The 20,318-nt window shown below is 35.1% G+C and overlaps 2 protein-coding genes across 7 annotated transcripts in view; one reads left to right on the plus strand and one right to left on the minus strand.

Annotated features, from left to right (window-relative positions):
* The window catches only part of LOC121876791 (protein Hook homolog 3-like), a 119,454-nt gene extending 107,952 nt beyond the window's left edge, over nt 1–11,502 (plus strand). Inside the window, exons 16-18 of one of the 2 annotated variants that reach the window (XM_042382186.1) lie at nt 169–284; nt 4,462–4,519; nt 8,154–11,502. In XM_042382186.1, coding sequence (XP_042238120.1) covers nt 169–284; nt 4,462–4,480 — 135 coding nt within the window. In that variant the 3' untranslated portion in view covers nt 4,481–4,519; nt 8,154–11,502. The remainder of the gene's footprint in view (nt 1–168; nt 285–4,461; nt 4,520–8,153) is intronic. The other variant, XM_042382185.1, reaches the window with a different exon arrangement.
* Nucleotides 11,503–12,860: 1,358 nt separating this feature from the next.
* The window catches only part of LOC121876792 (transmembrane protein 183-like), a 9,071-nt gene continuing 1,613 nt past the window's right edge, over nt 12,861–20,318 (minus strand). For 4 of the 5 annotated variants that reach the window (XM_042382189.1, XM_042382190.1, XM_042382188.1 and 1 more), the window contains exons 2-10: nt 18,555–18,689; nt 17,837–17,923; nt 17,194–17,304; nt 16,877–16,958; nt 16,474–16,575; nt 15,324–15,519; nt 14,737–14,877; nt 14,090–14,269; nt 12,861–13,413 (exon numbers count right to left, since the gene is read on the minus strand). In XM_042382189.1, the coding sequence (XP_042238123.1) occupies nt 13,333–13,413; nt 14,090–14,269; nt 14,737–14,877; nt 15,324–15,519; nt 16,474–16,575; nt 16,877–16,958; nt 17,194–17,304; nt 17,837–17,923; nt 18,555–18,651 (1,077 nt within the window). In that variant the 5' untranslated portion in view covers nt 18,652–18,689 and the 3' untranslated portion in view covers nt 12,861–13,332. The remainder of the gene's footprint in view (nt 13,414–14,089; nt 14,270–14,736; nt 14,878–15,323; nt 15,520–16,473; nt 16,576–16,876; nt 16,959–17,193; nt 17,305–17,836; nt 17,924–18,554; nt 18,690–20,318) is intronic. The other variant, XM_042382192.1, reaches the window with a different exon arrangement.

Raw genomic sequence — 20,318 nt, forward strand, 5'->3', positions numbered from 1 at the left:
GATGTACAGTACAGAGTTTGCTTGAGAATATCTGACAAGGAAGCTGCTACTGTACTCATTCCTAATTAAATAAAATAGAATAAATACACAACTATGGGCCAAAAAAAAATCCAGTGTGGATTAGAGTAAATACTGCATGTAACCCAAGAAAATTCATTCCACTTTCAGGGAATGCAGATGCACCGGCAGATGATCAGCCAGCGTTTGTCTACCATGGATCAGGGTCACTCTTTCATGTCTCGCCAGCGACAGGCATCCACCAGACGTGTACCAATGAGCAACAGGTGGGACACACTTTTGCCAGTTAAATAAAAGTGTTGATAGTGCATGGACATGTTTAAGAAATAGATATAAAGATAATGACAAAATGTGTGAGTGGCTGAGAGAGGTGCATGGTGGTAATGCAAATGTAAAGGAAGATTGTGGTTGAACAGAGTGTAGACTTAAGGGTGTGTTAAGGATGTCATGATGAAAGAATCTGTGGAAATAGGCAGAGATCATAGTACAGTACTGTACATTCATTATATTTGTGTAGCAGAAGAGTCTGTTGGATATTACATTCTGTACTTAGTTTAAGTCAGTCAGCAGATGAATTATAGTACAGTCAACCCTCGCTTTACGCGGTCCCACATTCCGCGTTTCCACATTTACACGGTACCCTGCCGAAACCGGAATGCTCACATTCCGCGGTGCGTGTACCCCTTTACGCGGAGAGCGGCTGGCGAGCCGCGCCATTTTTGGATCCATCTCTCCCGCCCTCTCCCGCCATCCGCCATGTTGTGTAAGTGGCGCGAGCAGGGTACGCACAAGGTCGCCCAGTCATCAAAACATTACCGAGTTCTTCACCCGCCACGCACCACAGCCGGCCCAAGTCAGTGATAGTGATAATTATAGTGAGGATATCGACTTATATGGACTTTGAGGGGTTTGACAAAGAGGCCCTGCAAGCCTCTGTGGTGGATAGTGATACAAGTGATACAGGTGAGGGCCAATAATTTGCCCTCTGCCTCGGAACCAACCCCCCATCCCCGTGTGCCCAGCCATCTTTTCTACTAATGTAAGTGTTAAGAAACCTAATATTATTGATATTTCTCTTAATTATTAATTGTGTGTGCATACCATCATAAAATTAAGAAGTTATTTTTACTACAACGTAGGTATTGTGTCTGAAAAAGTGGAGTTTGGGGGTCGGCCCGGTCTCTATTTCAATTAATCCCATATGTTATGTTGTTCACTTTACGCGGTACCCTGTGGGTTGAATTAACCGCGTAAAGTGAGGGTTCACTGTACTGTATATAGCAAAAGAAAAAAAAATAATACACAGTATACTGTAAAGGTAAATAAGATCACGATTTTTTTTCTAGAAACTAGAGTTAATAAGTGGAAAACTGATTGACAGTAAGATATTGTAATAATGTAGAAATAAATTAATGAATGTTAAATTAGCGATAAATTAAAAAGGAAGTCATTAGAAACAGAATGGTTGATGAAAGACTGATTTAGAATGAATATCAATGTGTGTGTGAGAGTGAGGCATCCTATGAGGAGCCAAAAGTTCAGTGAAAGTAGTACTACTGTGTGTAAGTGTTAGTATCTGTATTGCTGAGAGAAACATAAGAGCTGTGAGAGATGGAGAAGGTATTGTATGAATCACACACGATAGGCTGATATACACAACAGTAAAAGATATATTCAAAACTACACAAAATTTGGTTTATGGTACCATAAGTGGAGGGAAGCATGTTGTTAAGAATTAATGGATGATGCTGAATAATTGAATGTGCAGGTATTTTAATAAACCAAGTTATTTAATGTTTATGCAATCACTTTGCTGTCCCTAATTATGTGGTTATAAAAGAGTGCAGCATAGTTAACAATTACAAGCAGTTAATATGCCTCAAGGGCATAGTTACATTTTTTTTTTAAATGGGTAAGTTATCAGTAAAATATATTCTTCCTTACAGTAGGATCATTTATGAAATACAGTACAGTATATACTGTAACCTAAAGCCAGTAGCAAGGTCATGAATAAACAGGTGTTCCTCCGTAAAGTAAAATGAAAATAAAAACAAGGCATCTGTACATGTACTCTACCCTGAGGTACTGTATATTACAGTACCTCACCTTACCTTACCTGAGACCCATCATTTCAAGAACCTCATTACCACTGGTCCATGAGGTTGTTATATAGGTGTATTTGAATTTGTCTGTGAGGAATGTTTTGGAAACTGTACAAGCACCGAGCAGATCACGATGTTATTAATTCAGAGCTCTGAATACATGTTGTGAAGTGACTGTCTCACTTGAATTAGTAATGAATATTGTTTTATTAACAAACACAAAAAGATTAGGATATACAGAAGTGAAGCCTTCATCTAAATTGGATATAAAGAATACCATATAATAATATAAGTAAAATACCTTGTAACACAGGAAAACAAACTTAGAAGAATACAAGACTTTTTTTGTACACACAGTAATTGTATTAAACAAGGATTGGAGTTTCCTGTCTGCCTCTCATCTTTCTTCACTCACAGTATCTCCTCTTGATAACTGAGGTTCTTGAGTTGTGTCAGACATTCAGTGAGGTGGGTTAGAGTAAAGCACATACTGTACCTAATGACCAAAGTTCCAGCACACCTGTCTGCTCTTGACTTTTCCATTACACGGAGTCCTCATTGTTTTTCGGGGATGCGTTTCTGATGACCTCAACTAACAACGAAGGGACAAATAACGGGGCCGACTGACCCATTGACTTGCATACAGTGTCATGTTGTGCATCATAGAACTATCACTTGCTGGGCATTTAGAGTCATAATAAAGATATGGGGACACTGTAACACAAATAAAACAGCTAGTACTGACACAACACACACACCGAGTGGGGAAAAAGCACGGCACCACTGCATTTGAATTTGTAATCGAGAAAATGTCCAATTCAGAAAAGTTGTGTGAAACAATTTGTTTAAATGTTTTGTGATGATTCTCTTCACTTTTTGAAGTGAAGATATTTAAAAATATTTTATAAATAATTGTTATACAAAATACAGTTATTAGATACTGTATAGTAAAATTTTATTTGTCAGTAAAATTTAATGACCAGTCAATGAATCGGATACAGCATTTCCACAAAGAACTATTGTATCATATGTTGGACAGATAGAAATATACAGTTGGACAAGCAGTGCCCATATGTTGTTAATATTAATATTTTTTAATTATTAAATAAATTACCTGTGTTTCAAACAACAAATTAACGAAACGACGAACAAAGGAGCGATTAACAAAGAGAATTGCCTGTACTGTAGTGTGTTTCCTTGAAGGTCGCCTGCCCAGTCATATCACAACCTTGGGACTGGCATGAGGCTATAGAGTACTGTACAATATTTCATTGATGGGTCTACAGTGTTAATACAATGAGAAAAACATCTTGTGTTTAGAGAGATGATTTTTCAATTGTACAGTTTTGCTTCATAATATAATTTCAGGCCTCTATATTATCGAATACTGTACAACAATATGCACGGCTTTCTACCCTGCCTTATTTCTGTGTACCACGTAATTTTTGCTATTTATATATTTTGACAATTAATATTAATTTAATTTTTAGCCTTGTCCCCTTATCATCTGAATGCAGGTTTTTTTTATATTCCTAAACAGTATTGTGAAAAAGACCAAGTATTATACTAATCCATGCATGAAGTAAATGGTGTTATCCCCTAAGAAGTTTTCTCCCTGTGTTTGAGTTACGTACAAGTTATATAATTTTTTTACAGTACAGTACCTCATTATCCTGGTTAGAATTTACTGTTACATTAGTACATTACTTTGTGACCATTCAAGCTTCAACAGCTTACTTTATGTCCTTAAGAGCATTTAATATTAAATTAATCATTACACAAGTCATCAATAATTACAATTTATGAGAACTACAACTGTGTGTGTGACTATAGTTCAGGCCTTCTTCATTTGATTCAGTCAAAAGCACTTTATCTAACATTTGTAACATGCTGAATACAACAGAGGCAGATTGCTGTACTGTGATTTTATTTTTATTTATTTTTTAATGTGTGTGTGATTCAGGGAAAATCTTTCCATAATGTGAAAGCCTCATACTAGCAAATCCATCACATATTACAGGAACATCTCTTAAATATGAGGAATCTCTTAACTGGATATTTCATATTTTTATAAGAAACTGATATGTGTGGGATTAATGACAGGTACTGATACATGTACAGTACTGATTATTGTACAAAGATGTAATAATGACAGATACTGATATTGATTACTGTACAAAGATGTAATAATGACAGATACTGATATTAATTACTGTACAAAGATGTAATCTCAAATAAAAAACTATGGGAATGTTTGCTTTATGTTTTTTCAGTGATTAAATTATACATACCATACATATATTGTTCCACGAAGTTAACCAAGTTTTTATAAACGTTTCAGTGAAATTTTTGAATATTAGCGGCATCGATTGTGTGGTTTCTGCCTCATCCCCTGCATGGTTAGTAACCTGCGCTTAGCAACCTTGCTTGTACCATCTGTTGATGAGGATGTGCATGAGTCTGCATGTATTGTATGTATGTATACTTGTGTAATATATATATATACCTATATATATATATATATATATATATATATATATATATATATATATATATATATATATATATATATATATATATATATATATATATATATATATATATATATATATATATATATATATTTAAATTTTGCATATGTGTGCAATGATTTTTGTTTGTCCTCATTAAATGTAAAAAATAACAAACATGATACAGACAGGAGACTTATTTTTTATGTTCATACACATGAAAAAAAATTTTACTTGATTTTTACAGTATTTGTTTAATCTTATTTTCACTACAGGTACAGTATCTCTTTTAGCAATAAAATAATTAAAATGCATTGGCCTTAGTAAAGATTGTTGTTCTGTTTTTATCCCCACCTCAAAGAGCAGGGGATATGACAATCTTGTTGAGAGAAGATGTGTGTGTATGTGGACATTTTTCTTCACATTTCCTCTAACTACAGTGCTTGGTTCTGTCTGAACACATAATTTCCCTCCATTCAGTATAATTCATTCTTGACATTGTTAAATATGTGTTCTACTCTGGTCTCCCTTCCACAATAAGGCCTTAAATCTAGTGTACCATTAGCTATATACAATACAGTACTTCCCACAAAATTTCAAAATGTCAAAGAAAACATAATTTCTCCAATGTGGCAAAAATTTTTAATACAGTACAATATTATACTCTACATTTTTGTTCATTACTTAATAAAAGTCATATGCATTACTTTTCATTAATAAAGTTAGGACTGCACACTGTACTTTATTATATTTTTATTTTCACTGTTATATGTAGATATGTATTCACTCCAGTGTACATGTACAATACAGTACTGTACTTAATACTGTATGTTGCATGCTCATTTAGCGTATTGACGTTTTTACGACAGTTTATCAAAATCCCAGTACCATTAGTTATAATTTTGTACGTCATGCATGATGAATACAGGTGTAGTTTAACCCATTATATTTTTATCATCAAATATAGTTTTTATGGAGGTATTATTGTTTGTGTTAAATGAACTGACAGTAAAATGAGTTAACTAGTGTGAAGTGAAGTGCATCTAGACTGTGTTAAGCTGGGGGGAAATTCTTGAGGTAGTGGAGTAGGGAGATACTGGTTTGACTACTGTACTACACTGTGCCCCCCCCCCCCTCCGCCATAGTAATGTTTGTTTGTAGGAAACTGTAGTTAACACCGAAAGATATATTAAGGTTTTGAAAGGTGTCGGTATGACTGATGTAAACACTGACCTTAAGCCGGGTTCAGTAACAGTTACCCTTTCTGGAAAAATGCTACAATTAGGTCAAACTTGTTTAAGATTGCTGGGAATTAAGTGACCGAGACCTACCAGTAAGGTAAAGTGGAAATCTGATGCTAGTGGTGGAGCAGAGTTAGAGGTTGACATTTTATACCTGATGTATAAGACGACCCCTAGTTTTGAACACAAAAGTTGGAGCTTCAAAAGTCGACTTATAGGCCATAATATATTGTAATAAGTAATTTTCATTCATTACCAAAAGAATTTTCATTAACAAATTGCCATTGTAAGAAGCATCTAGAAGCATCCCGCCTTCTGTGACGCTATGCCAAGGCAGCTGCACAACCTCTTATTCCTACTTGCGTGACATACAGTAGTTATGTTTACTCGATCACATTATACAGTGTACCCAATTCACATATGCGTTGTAAAAAAATGTGTTCCTTAATACATTCATCGCGTTATAACCAATTTGCATTATGAAAAACGGGTTATAGGAGAAATGACTGTATTTATATTCTGATATTTTAAGGGATAATAACTTTTCTGTGCTGATATTTCATAATTTCTGCGCTTGGAGAAACAAAATGCAAAAATTGGCATGTGAAATGCATTGGTAATAAAAGTATCATAACAGGAACACAAATGTGATGAACACATTCAGCTAGATAAACTCCTTGCCAAGTGACATTGGTGAAGGATATGTCTTAAACTTTTTTTTTTTTTTTTATGTTACCAGTTTGTTTCACAAGTTAATTTTTGCTTCCCCTAAGTGCAGAAACTATTAGAGACCAACACATAATACAGTTGTTATTATCCCTTAAAATATCAGAATATGAATACAATAGATTAAATAGTAATGAACTGTAGTTACTCTTTGCATGCTCGTCTGTCAGCCAATCAGCTGCCTTGCTACAAACTGACCCTAGACCTCGGCTGTAAGGTTCGAGTGAAGGGGATGGACATCCAGTAAGCAGCAATATGCATAAATTGGTAAAGTAATTGAAGTAAACCAGATTTGAGGCCTTGTTGTAAAAGGGGAGTACCATTGAGGAACACATGTTTTGTAGTAATAATAGTGAATGACAACAAATGAAGGAAGAGTACATAATATACATGTGTGTGTGTAGGGAGTTACTCTTGATTTCAGTCACCATTAGATTAAACAGAAAAGGCTTGAAAGATTTTAAAAATTAATTACATTTATGTATATGTATACATAAGCTTACATGTACAGGTAGACCACCTCATATCCGGCAATCAGTAATCCGGTTACACCGCTGGTTTGGACATAATTTGGCCACCGTAATTTCAAATTTCACACTGGTCTCATCGCCAACCCGCCGCTACTGTTTTGGTGGTGCCACTAGCAGACTCCGCTGTTGGCGTGGTGTTTGAGGAGCGGCAAGTTATTCCTCTGTGTTTTTCTTCATTTGTTATTATAAACTGCTCTTATTTAACAGCAACATGGGATAAAGTTTCGTGCAGTGTGTGGTGAAAAAAGATCGGCGGGCAAGGAAGCAGCTGCTGCGTTTGTGGAGGAGTTCGCTAAGTTAGTTTCGGATGAAAATGTAAGTCCCGAACAGGTCTACAATGCAGACAAAACTTGTACTATTTACAGAGTATTTTAAAGGTAGGGTGAGGTGGTTATGAAGTGCGTTAGAGGTGTTTATTTATTTAATCCTAACCTAACCACCTGTGGTTCGGCAAAATCACTAATCCGTCACTGCTCAGGTCCCAATCAGTCCGGATTTGAGATGGTCAACCTGTATGTGTATGTCCTTATGTCACATGGGGCACAAGTACAGTTACTGAATTTGATGTAAGGCTATTAAACTGATAATAGTATCATTTAATATTTTTTAATATTTACTATTAAGCAAATCTGAACTCTGTGAGCATGAGAGCCTTTATTTTCAGTATGTATGTACAGTAGCTAAAACAACTATCTGTGCATACTTTGTGGAAAACAATATGAGACCATGGACCATAAATTTTGGTATATGAGGGCTGTCGCTAGTCACACTTAAATTTCGGAGTGTATCGACCCCCACCTGCACAGATAGTTGTTTTAGCTACTGTACATAATGCTAACTGATCTTATATGCATAGCCACTTGCTACTCTACATAGGATTACTGTACCTTGCTAAACCTGCTTAAGATACCTCAAGTGTAAACTTTACCTTACAGTGACCTAATCCTGTTTTTGTTGCCATCTTGCTGAGAAAAGATGGAAACTTTGTCTTAGTTGTCCTCCAATAAACATTTTCTTAATTTCCAGGCACACTCCGTCCAGCAGTCAGTTCGAAGATATGAGGATCAGCTGACTTTCACTTGTAGAGGATAGCCTATACACACCAGTAAACTTATATCTAGTTTGAGAGTACATGACCTAAATCTGAACTTAAAGATCTAATCTATTTTTTTTTTATCTACGATATAAATGTATTCGTTGCAATGTTATTTTTTTCTACAAATTGCAGTAACTACAACTCAAGTTCTCAGATGTACCTGATACAAGAACAGGCATCATTAAAATTGAGATGGAAGCATATACAGTACTGCTTAAAATTTGAGATTTAGGTCCTGAATTCACAATCAGCAGCACCATAGGAAAATATTATTGAGTGAATTGTTATTTTTATTTCTACTCACAATACATATGAAGGTTACTGAGATTAAAGCTTTAAACTTTTATGGAATTTAAAAATACAAGGTATTAATTTTAGTGAAAGACAAAATCTTAAGTTGTCTTGTATGTTTTTTTAATTAACTGGATTACTTCCTGTTGAATAAAACTTATAACTTTGTTGAAGTAACCTTCATAGCTTCTCAGAGTATACCACCTGTTAGGTTTGCACAGTACACTGTTGTCGTATGTAGAACATGGACAATAAAGAATTTCAGTTTAGATAATGAGCACAAATTCAGTAATGATTCCCAACATTTTTAATACTAACCACTGCTATGACTGCCAATTAATGTTGTCTTATAATACAATACAAATACTGTACTGTAGTCATAAAATGTGCACCATGAATTTTCACCTACATCTTAGAAAAAATAGTGAAGAATGAGCTGAAAATGCTTCCTAGAATAGTTGGCCACTTTTTCAAATGAGATCTGTAGATGACTGAATCACTGAAAAGCAGATTTTGTTGTTCAGTAAACCAAGTTCTACTTTTTTGTTAGTCTATGCAAACTTTAGCCCTTGCACTCCTTAGCACAAAATAATTAAACCTTCATCTTTAGATGGCCTGCACTTCAGTTATTCTAATAACTGTCAGACCTTAAGGTTTGCCCCATGTGTACTCATATCTTCCTTGACACACTCCTATTTTTAATTTTTGGTCTAACCAGAGGTCTGCATCCTTACACTTCACTTGGCAAAACTCTTCGTAGTCCATTCTTGAACATGGTCTGTTCACCTTGTGTTTGATTTGATGACATCAGTAAATCGTGGTTGACCTGTGACTGGTGTCAGATTTTGATTCTCTTCATACAGATATTCTTCTCAAAATAAAGTTTGGGTACATTAATCTTTGCTCAACTACCAGTAGGTTTCAGTCCATCTAAAGTTGATAACCATGTTTCACAGCTGTATGTAACTACAGTACTGGTCTTATACTGTTATACACTCATAGCTTTTGACATTTGATATATCTTCCTATTTGGCAACACTACCAGAAGATGATGTTTGTTGCCAGCAGGGATTCATGCCAGCATTCCCCTTTGTATCTTATTCTTTGGTGTTAACAGAGAGAAACAAGTACTTGAAGATTGTGTCCTGCTCAGTATTAAAGTAATTTATTTACAGGTGTCAGTAAGCTTCTCCCCCCTCAAATCACTTTGCAATATTTTGCTTGTTGTTTGTGTTTACTTCCACTCCAGGTTTTCAAGGCCATTTGTTGAAATGGTTGGAAGTGGTGTGTTATTCCAGAGACATCTCTGTTTATTGTATCTATATTGTTTGTAATTAGCTAAGTTCTTAATATTGGTGTCTGTGAGCCACAACTCATTTTAATATTAAACAACACAAATGACAGCTGCCATATTCTACTCATTGGAAGTACAGTGAAACTTTATGCATTCAGACTACTTGGTTGAGTAAGCAGATACATTCATTTGAATTAAGGAGTAAAATTTGTTGTGCAGGACAGGATAAGATGAGAGGTTGGCAGTGACGAATGGTAGGCAGGGCCTATTGGAGCACAACTTCCCCCTGGATTTGCCTATGCAACATCCAGTATTACACATTTAACACAATTAAAATATTTAAAGTGAGCCCAAGATTTTGTGCTCATCATTGCTCCAAGTAGAGATTAGGCTCAAACTGCATCCTCTAACTACTAGACTACACTTGCATGAGTGGAAGAGGCTTGTGTGGTTACCATGCGAGAGATTTTACTGTTCATGCTAATCTAACAAAGGTTTAATTATCAGGAGGGGTTGCTCAGAATTTTTAAAATTTTATAAATTTGTATTACTGGGTAAGGTTTCTCAGTATTTCCTAGCTGTACAACACAGAATTCACTGGTCTCATAATATACTTTTCCTATATACTGTACTGTATTCATGAATTTCCTCAGCATAGTAAATGGCACTCTCCAAATAAGTTTTTATTAATGATGTGTGTACTGTATACTGTATTATCAATAGCCTCTTGAAGTCACTGAACAGGCACTATGATGTTTGATCATAATTCCAGTACCTATACTTGGAGATTTCCAACTGCTGTCATTTGGTGAAAACTTTAGCACTGATGAATCTGTTCTCTCAGAAGCCACAGTGGTGCTTGCCTATTACCTCATCAGTGAAAGGTTCCAGTCTTTATGGTAGAATTTTTGCAAGTACTGTACCTTACAGTACTTTAGAGATGCAAACAGAGAAAATTCTGTTGTAGCTGTTGAAATTTGTTTTATCTTCTGCCCCAGGCTTCAGGTGTTTTATTTTCTTTACTTGTTTTATCTCATAGATTTTCTACTCTAACTGTTCTTCCCTGCTTGATTAGCTCTGTGGGGGAAGTTATCAGGGTTCAATGTGATATTTGTTTAGGCTTTTATTGGTGTCTCCTGCACAGTTGGTTCTGCAGTCAGCCTTATAGTCCTGTCAGCTGAATTTATGGGTCAGATGTATTCAAGAAGCTTACAGAAATAGTCTTCCCAGCAGTGTGTTTTTAAAAGACATACATATTAAAATTGTGATATAAAAAGTAATAAGAATGATAGAAACAACTTGGGAATCATATGATCTTCTGTTGATGAAGGAAAGAAATATAATATTGGTGATAGAAAGATAACCCTTACTCATAATAGATGCCTGTGTAAATTTGGGATTGTAATGTTACTTCAGAAATATATTAACATAGTATATTATAAATAAGGTTATGAGCAGTGTGAGCTGCTTCATAGTTAGTGCCTACCTTCAAACTTTGTTTTAATAACTGACAACAATATGTATATTGTAATAAGGAATATAGGCTATTAATCACTTTACTCCTATATTAGGTTTTCTAGGTTCCTCATGTGTTTTAGAGCTTTAAGTGCTGTACAAGGTATACTTCACAAGTTTTAAAGATTTTCTTGAACTTATGACAAATTTTGTTGGGGAAATAAAGTGACTGTTTTCAACTTTGTTTACTTATATACTGAATGTACCTTGTGATGCTGTGAGGTAATAACAGACTTGTTACGTGGGAAGCGTAGTTTCATATACAGTATATATTGGAGTTATGACAATTTGCGGGTTAAATATCAGAAGACTGTGAATTGTAGTTTAATTGATTTAATCCCTAAAGGGCTTAGACAATTATTATTGTCCAATAAAAACATCCTGTGTGACCTGAGGCGAGAATAATCGTCCCTCCCTAAATCACTTAAATTTTTTCTGGAATGTGCAAGAACCATCTAGCTATTATTATTGAAGTGTTTGGCATTTCTCCAGGCAATAGGGAGAAGAATGTATACAGTATGTTGCATCTGGTAAAGAAAAAAAAAAAAATTGTGGAAAAACTATTTCAATGTCTCAAACTACACGTATCCGAGTATGCGACTCCCACTTATACACAGTTGAACACCCCCCGATCCATCCTTACATGTGGGATTCGCTCTTGCGTGAGCCAACCCACCCAGCATCTCTCGTTAACTTCAGCATCTTTCACGTGAGAATCGAGTCTACCCATGCAGCGTCCCTCTTATCTATCATATAAATCATTTAAACACTTACCGTATCTATTTAATTATCCACTTAGATGGTGCAGCTGGTTGGACTTATTGCCAGAAGGGGCTGCCTAAATAAATTATAACCCTAATAATCAATCTCTCTTGAGATGACGCCAGCCAATAAGAATCTAGTGTGAGCCTCTGCCATATTGTTTCATGTTTACATCATCTTAATTGCTGGCTATTCTGCTGCCCTCTGGTGTATTTTGTTATTAATATTTTTAAATATTAGTTTCCTCAGATTGTGATAATCACCCAATGGTGTCAGGATATTCATGGAAACAGGAGGAATGTGGAAGCTGGTTTGGTGTGACAAAGAGAAAAAACAGATGTGAGGCATACATTAGTTGCAAAACTAAATAACCTATTGCTTGTGGCTGCTTCAGTAATGGAGGCATGGACAAAGATTATGGTTATTTTCAACAAGTTTTGGGTTATAGGCAACTTCAACCAGCAAAAAGCCTCTCTTTCTAAGCTTGTGAGTTCAACACAGGTAAACTCAATTTATGCTTTACTCTCCTTATTTAATGCTTTTTTTTCTTGCTTGACAGGTGTGCACAACAGAGATATATCAATAGTAGATGGGAGTTTGGGGGAGATGGCTGGTCCCTTATCCTCCAAGCTTGTTATAGTCTTTTGGGATTAATTACTTCAGTAACCGTTGATTCACTAACCAGTAACTTTTCACCGTCCTTATATGCGTCGGTTATTGGGGTATGCCTGTAGTATGGTAACCAACATTTTAATATAGGATAATGAAAATTATGTAACTGTAAGAAATTTATTGGGGAAACAAAATATTGTCTGGTAATAATGTACAACATCATGCAGTATTTTGTCAACACTATTTCTGCCAAAATCCTGCATTAACATATCACATGTTTCATAAAGCTTGTGATAAGCTTTAGTTAACACAGTACAGCACTATCAAAATATTAATGAATAAAAATACTGTATGAAACTACACCATCATTCATGGCAGAATTATTTTAATGTATATTGGGGGCGGTGATCTTCCACGAATGTTCTCTTATGGTACATTGACATCTCGTTACCACTTGCTACTATTTTAAATAAAATAAAGCCATTGATGAAATACTGACAAGAATTATATGATGTGCCCTTAAATCCCTCATCAATAAGTATTACAGTATGTTCAGAATCCCTTACCCTCCCTCCTGCCCCTCCTAAATAAAGATATACTGTACTGTAATTTGTAAAATAAGAATGGGTGTAGTGTTAACTGTCATGTTCACACTTCCAGTATTGTGGGTGCCACCAAGGGTAAACCCGGACATCACGCACAGGTTCCAATATTATCTGAAATATTAAAAAATAATTTCACTTGTAGAAAATAATTTGCTAACGCTAAAAACTATGAAGTGCTGTTTATCTGTGTGATGCATGTAATTTAGTGAAACAATTTTTTTAAAAGAATACAGAGATTCTATGGTACTGTCACATATAGCCACCTGTAGTAATCCCATCCAACTCTGATTATCATATATTTAAGCCCATAACTCTTACAGCTTGATTCAGTACAGTACTGTTCTTTGTTAAGCTATGGGATGTTATTGCCTCCCATGTACTTAATACAGTAACTCACTCCAATTCTTATAACATCAAAGATTTAGAAAAGGGGAATTATAATACTGTATTACCTGGGAAACTGTAAAAGGTCCAGTGTTTGTGTGTAAGTGCACACATCTGACAATTCTTAGCAACAAATTGGTTTCTGCTAGCTGACATTTTTCGCCCTAATACAGTGGTACAATATGCAGTTTCCTACATTTGATGTCAATTTTATTTATTCCTGCTATACATATCTGATAACATTCTGTTCTTTATTACCTATACTGTATAGTAGATCTGGAAGGTCAATGAGGGTTCACTTGCTTCCTAGCTTCACATTTGTTCCCTGTATCTGCATACTGTAGTTATTAACAACAAATACAAACTGTAATACATTGACATGCACAAGCAAAACTAAATTTACCTCAGTAGTTGGGACTTGATATTTACGGGAGGTCCCTGAAGAAGTACTAGAGAGTAGGTGCTCAGGGACAAAGGAGAGACGTAAACGATGATTGCACATGTTTGAAGTCACCCCAAGTCCAGCATGGTGCAGGTACTCCCCAATTACCATGGCTTCTCCACACATTGCACTGCTTGTTGCCTGTGAATATCGAGGAAAATACACTCAATTTTCACTACTGTACTGTAAATGTTTAAGCAGATTGCTGGAAGAGAATTTTGGGGATCAAGGGTTTTATACAATGTAATCATTAAGTAAATGGGATAATCATTTATGACTGATGAAATGAATACAGATATGCTTAGAGATTAACTGTGGCTGTATAATGCAAGCAATTTCACCTATGAGAGCCAGGATTCAAACCCAGACTAACAAGGTTGGCAGTCAAGCAGCTATCCACTGGACCACGATGGGCTAAAAGCTGTATCCATAGCTACTCACTTGTAGCTCAAGGTCCCATGCCCATGCTCTCAGGGAAGCATGTGTTGGCAGGCTGCCCTAACCCATCAGGTACATGTTTAGACAAACAAAAAACCTCCAAAATGTGTTAACAAAACAGAAATGAGCTCTCAAAAGTACAGTATATAGTATAGAAAGAGGCCACTAACCTCTAGAATGTAGCACCCATTCTCAGGGTTGAAGTTGACCAATGAATCTTGTTTATTATTATTCCGTCTACTTCTTAAATAATTCCTATTTTGTCTTGGCTGAACAAATTTGTAAAAATATTTGTGATGAGTACCAAGTCTCTGTAAGGAAAAAACCATCATTAATTTGTGGTACTGTATTTCAAAATACAGTAAACCCCAATTTACAAAAGGGTTCTATTCCGGAAAAAAAACTCGTAAATCAGAGCACATTTTCCCATATACTCCCATTACAAAACCTATGATACATTCCTACAAAAATAAAAATTAAATTTCCCAAAATTTTTTTAAAATTTTACAAAACAGTTTTAATGAAAAAAAATGATATACACAATGATTATAAGCCAATAATAAACATAAGTGAAATAAATACAGTACCTGTACAGTACTGTACAATAATAAGATTAAGCATCCTAAAGCTACCTAGGGGTAGGGGGGGGGGGTTAGGTTAGGGTGGTTATCTTAAAAGTAAAATAAGCTGGAGGCTATTCTTCAGGTGATTCATCCTAAGCCTTAAGGGTTTAGAGAACACACATAAGACCTCTTACATGCCATTGAAGTACACACTGGGAACGCAGCAATTGCGTAGGGTCAGCAGTCAGAGGTTTTTCTGCTGCTATGTGAGTAGAGAACGGAGTGTACATGTAAAACAAGGATCGAATCACTGCTGCTCGAAGGCCCTTGGTGTAATTCATGTTCCAATGTACTAGTTCTTCTGGAAGACCAGCAACCCACTTGCAGTGCCTATAGAGATAAACATTACAGTAATTAGATACAGTATGATGCTTTTATTTATACAGTATATATATATATATATATATATATATATATATATATATATATATATATATATATATATATATATATATATATATATATATATATATATATATAGTAAAGAAGGGTGTTTATTGCAGAAAATGTAGTATGTAAAAGTGAAATGGGGATAATATTTTGAATAACCTACTGTAATTGGAGAATGAGGCAGAATTATCTTGTTTCCAATAAAAATAGCATGGGAGGAGCCAAGATTGATTGTAAGTACTGTATGGCCCAGAATGTTAAGGGAAGGAATCTAGGTGCAAGTAGTAGCAAAGGAAAACTGTGCTGGAGAGCAGAATGTGGCATGAATATGACGCAATGAATAAGAAAAACAAATCAGAGGGAGATGCAGAAGTGAATGGAGTGCTGAGTAGCGAGGCAGTTAAGTGTTTGCTTAGGTGGGATGGACATACTAAAAGAAAAAGAAGTAAAATATTGGTAAGAGAATGCATTATACACAAGCATGATAGAAGGACGGGGAAAGACTGAAAAGGGTAAAGCAGGTACAAATGAAAAAGAGTGGGAAGTGATGGTGAATGAACATGTCATAAAGCAAGGCATCAATGGTTTTGGGGGGACAGGGATGATCCATCAAGTGACAAAGGTAAACCAGAACAAAAGGATCATAGTAAGATGAGCACCTCAACTTATTTCACATGATAATTAAACACCTTAATGTTTTCTGATGGGTCAGGTTAGGTTTGCATTAGGGTGCTTAGTCTTACAATTAAATTAAAATAAGATAGGCTAATCTTGATGTGATCCAAAGAGGTATTGTTGTGAAAGGTGGTCAGTACAGCTGTATAGGTAAATACATCTGTTACGGTGGCCAGAAGGATAGAATGACAGTGAATGAGGGAAAAGTTATTAAATTACCTTCTATAAACAGTGAACCAAAATCGGGCAGTTGTAGTCACGTAGAATGTGGCCTGACATATAGCAGTAAACCTTCCCACATCCTCTGGTCGTATGTATTCACTGAAATAAAACCAATAACAAATGAGAAACTGACATACTGTAATGCTAGGTACTCTTTTAATTTTGATGAAATATATTGTCATCGACTAATCAAAAGTATATTTATACTTTTATATATTTAATACATCTATGTACTGTAATAAGATTTAACATGGTTATACCAAACATTACTATATAACATCCTCCAACTATAAGTGAAAATTAATATTAGCCAAAGAAACTTGCAGTATGTTGACCCCTTTAAGGTAATCCAAAGGTATATTTCAGAAGATTTACTCATCTCCAAACCTTCATTGCTTACCTTATCATAAACCAAAAGTCTAAAGGATAATTTATGCCCTCACCATCATCTGAAATTTCATTTGAGGTCTTTTTCTTCCGACCTGAAATAATAAATGAAAATTAACATGGCCCACTAAATGCCCACGACAGATAATTGTGTTTTATTACAATACTGTACTAACACAAGAGTTGTCACAAGATATTATACACTGCCTTTCCAACATTTATTTGTAACTCCTATACTCGTGCAACATCTCATCATCTTAGTCTGTTCATGTAATGTATAATCAGCCTCTACTTTTGTCTCACTGAAAGGTGCATTACACACACACACACCGGCTCTCTGCACAAAATTGTTGTTGTTTGTCTCCACACCACCAGAGACAAGTTCGTCGTCGTCTTTTTCGTCCCATGCTTTCTCATCTTCCTTCGTTTCTAATGATTTTACTGTCAGGAAGAAAGAACATTTTACTGATAGAAGAATGAAGGCTTTATTGTTAGAAGAATGAAGATTTTTACTATTAGGAAGAATGAAGAGTTTCCTATGAGAAGAATAAAGATTTTACTGTTAGAAGAATGAAGAGTTTACTGTTAGGAAGAACAAAAGTTTTTATGAGAAGAATAAAGATTTTACTGTTAGAAGAATGAAGAGTTTACTGTTAGGAAGAACAAAAGTTTTTACAGAAGGAAGAATGATTATTTCTATGGTACACTATACCCAGTAATATAAAATCATGTCTCCAAAGCAAAAATATACAAAATTCACTATAAATGCAGCAACAAGCATGATCAACTAACATCAGTCACTTCACCGGCTACAAAAAAAAAAAAAAAAGGAAAAAATATTTGCATCGTACTGCTAAGAAGACTTCAGACCAAAATTTACCCAAAGCACAGTACTGTATACTTGAATGTTGGCCATCAGGCACTCTTATCTATTACTATTTATCTGTACAGTCAACCTAAAAAAAAAACAAACCTTCATCTACAACTTTCTTCATACTAGTCTTCTTAGGACGAAATGTCTGCTGAGTGTCACTATTGGCAAAATCGTTCACAGTAATATCTGCAACATGCAAATAAGTCAAAGCTCAATATTAGCACACATTCACTTCACAAAGTCATACACAGATGACAGAATTTTACATAAGTAAAAAAAATAATAAGTTACAGTGGGTATGTGTTGTTTCTGAAAAGAAGAGAAACCAACAATGCAAGCAAACGCTACTAAGCCAGGATTTACAAATGGAACATAACAGCCAAGACAGAAGGGTGCAGTACACTGGTGGCAGGAAGGATGTGTTCTGTGAGAGCATATATATATAATATATATATTATATATACAGTATATATATATATATTATATATATATAATATAAATATATATATATATATATATATATATATATATATATATATATCATGTAAATCCGGCATTGGATAAGATAAAATCTTGATAAAATCACCGCAGGAGAATGGAAACAACGGGTATATATATATATATATATATATTATGGTTGCAGTCTTAAGCACAGTACAGTTTATTACAATACCAAACCTGATTTAGTTCAAACTGTTCAAGTTAAAGAAGACTGAAGACAAAAATGACTGATGCCTTCATCCAGAATAGTTGTAGCACATCCTGATGTCTCACTAAATGTTTGAGGCTGATACAGTTTAACACAAAGTAAACTCACCTGCACAAGGTGTCAATGAAGTTCTGGTCTTCTCTTTCTTTTTACAGTTTCTTTTTTTCTTTGGCATGTCTCTTCCAGCACTAGACTGTGATGACATTACTGTACTGTACTATACTACGTACTACAGTTATTTAGCTCAAAGTGGAAAAAATTGAAAAAAAGATTAAACAATGTTTAACTCATTAATCTAGAACATTAAAAGTAAAAACTGAGTATTTTAAAATACAGTATACAGTTCAGTGGTCCTTCAGTTAACGGACGGTTCGGTTAACGAAATTTTGGTTAACGAATTAGCTCCCATAAGGATTTTCAGTTCAATTAACGAACAAAACTTCGATTAACGAAATCTTTACGACAAACACGTTTTGTTGTGCGCATCAGCTGATTGGCTAGTCCGCCAATACAGTAATCGGTTCTATGTTTACACCCGTTTCCAGTGGGGTAAATATCAAGAAGGTTGTGCTCTTTAATATTTTTGCATTTTTATATTGAAATTATAAGTCATTTTAAAATTTACTTATATTGATATTATATGCAGTACAGTGAGTTCTGCTATAACGCGTGTTTTGATAACGCGAATTTGCTCTAACGCGATTTATGAATTCGGAACAATATTTGTATAACGCGATCGCTTGTTTGCTATAACGCGATTTTTGCTTACTATTTCTCCAATTTTGTGGTATTAACTGTGAATATGGTAAAGAAGAATATCTCCAAAAAGCATTCTGATGATAGAATTCCCGGTGATTATCGTAAAAGAAAGGATATAACACTTGAAGAGAAGCTTGATGTTATCAACCTCAAAATCACCCTTCTCCCCATCAAGTTACATTCATATTTTTTCAAGGTAAAGTGTTAAATTTACTGTATGATTTCATTATTAGATATGAATGTAACATTTATTTAGACTGTGCTATCCTTTGTGTTAGGCTAACTACTAAATTTTTTTCGATTTCGAGTAATCTGCACCTAACCCTATTTTCTCCATAAGCCCTGTTATTTCTATTACGCGATTTTCTATAACACGATATTTTACAAGAACACAATTATCGCGTTATAGCAGAACTACCTGTACAGGGAACTAATTTTTTGTGTACCCATCAGCGGCTTGACTCACCCACCAAAGCGTCTCTGTTTAACTTTGTGTACAGTGGAGGAAACATCGTGTTTGTTGGTCTCTTGAATACAGAGTATTTTTATGTTTTTACATTAAAATTATTGGCCATTCTGAAATTTAGTTAACATATTGATAATATATAGCGCAGTGCAGTATTGATTTAAATAAAATAATCTTTAATTACAGCTAGTGAACTTAAAATTTAATTGGTGAAATTACTGCATCAAGCATGGGTCCAACATTCTACATACACACCTCAAAGTAATTGTACTGTACTGCATTTTGTTTATACTTTGAATGTACTCTTCTGTGAGTTGGAACCATTCAATTGTTTAAAGATCGCGGCATTGTTCCTTTACATAGAGACTGTTCATTTATTTTCTTACATTACTGTATTTTCATCAGAGTTCTAATTTGATAATCATTTATTGTGGAACCCTCCAACATAGTAGTTCACTCCGTCGCCCAGGCTCCTTAGAGCTGATGCGCCCGGATCATCTCACATCCAGAAAGTGCCTCAAATTTCACCATATCATAGCAAGTTGTTTCTGTTTAATATACCGGGGGGTCCGTGGGGCTCTGCCCCCAGGTAAGGTTGGGTAGGTTTGTTTGGTTAGGTTGGTTAGGTCTGTTTTTCATACCCACAA

Source organism: Homarus americanus, unplaced genomic scaffold, assembly GCF_018991925.1.
Source record: "Homarus americanus isolate GMGI-L3 unplaced genomic scaffold, GMGI_Hamer_2.0 scaffold50281, whole genome shotgun sequence".
Classification (NCBI taxonomy): domain Eukaryota; kingdom Metazoa; phylum Arthropoda; class Malacostraca; order Decapoda; family Nephropidae; genus Homarus; species Homarus americanus.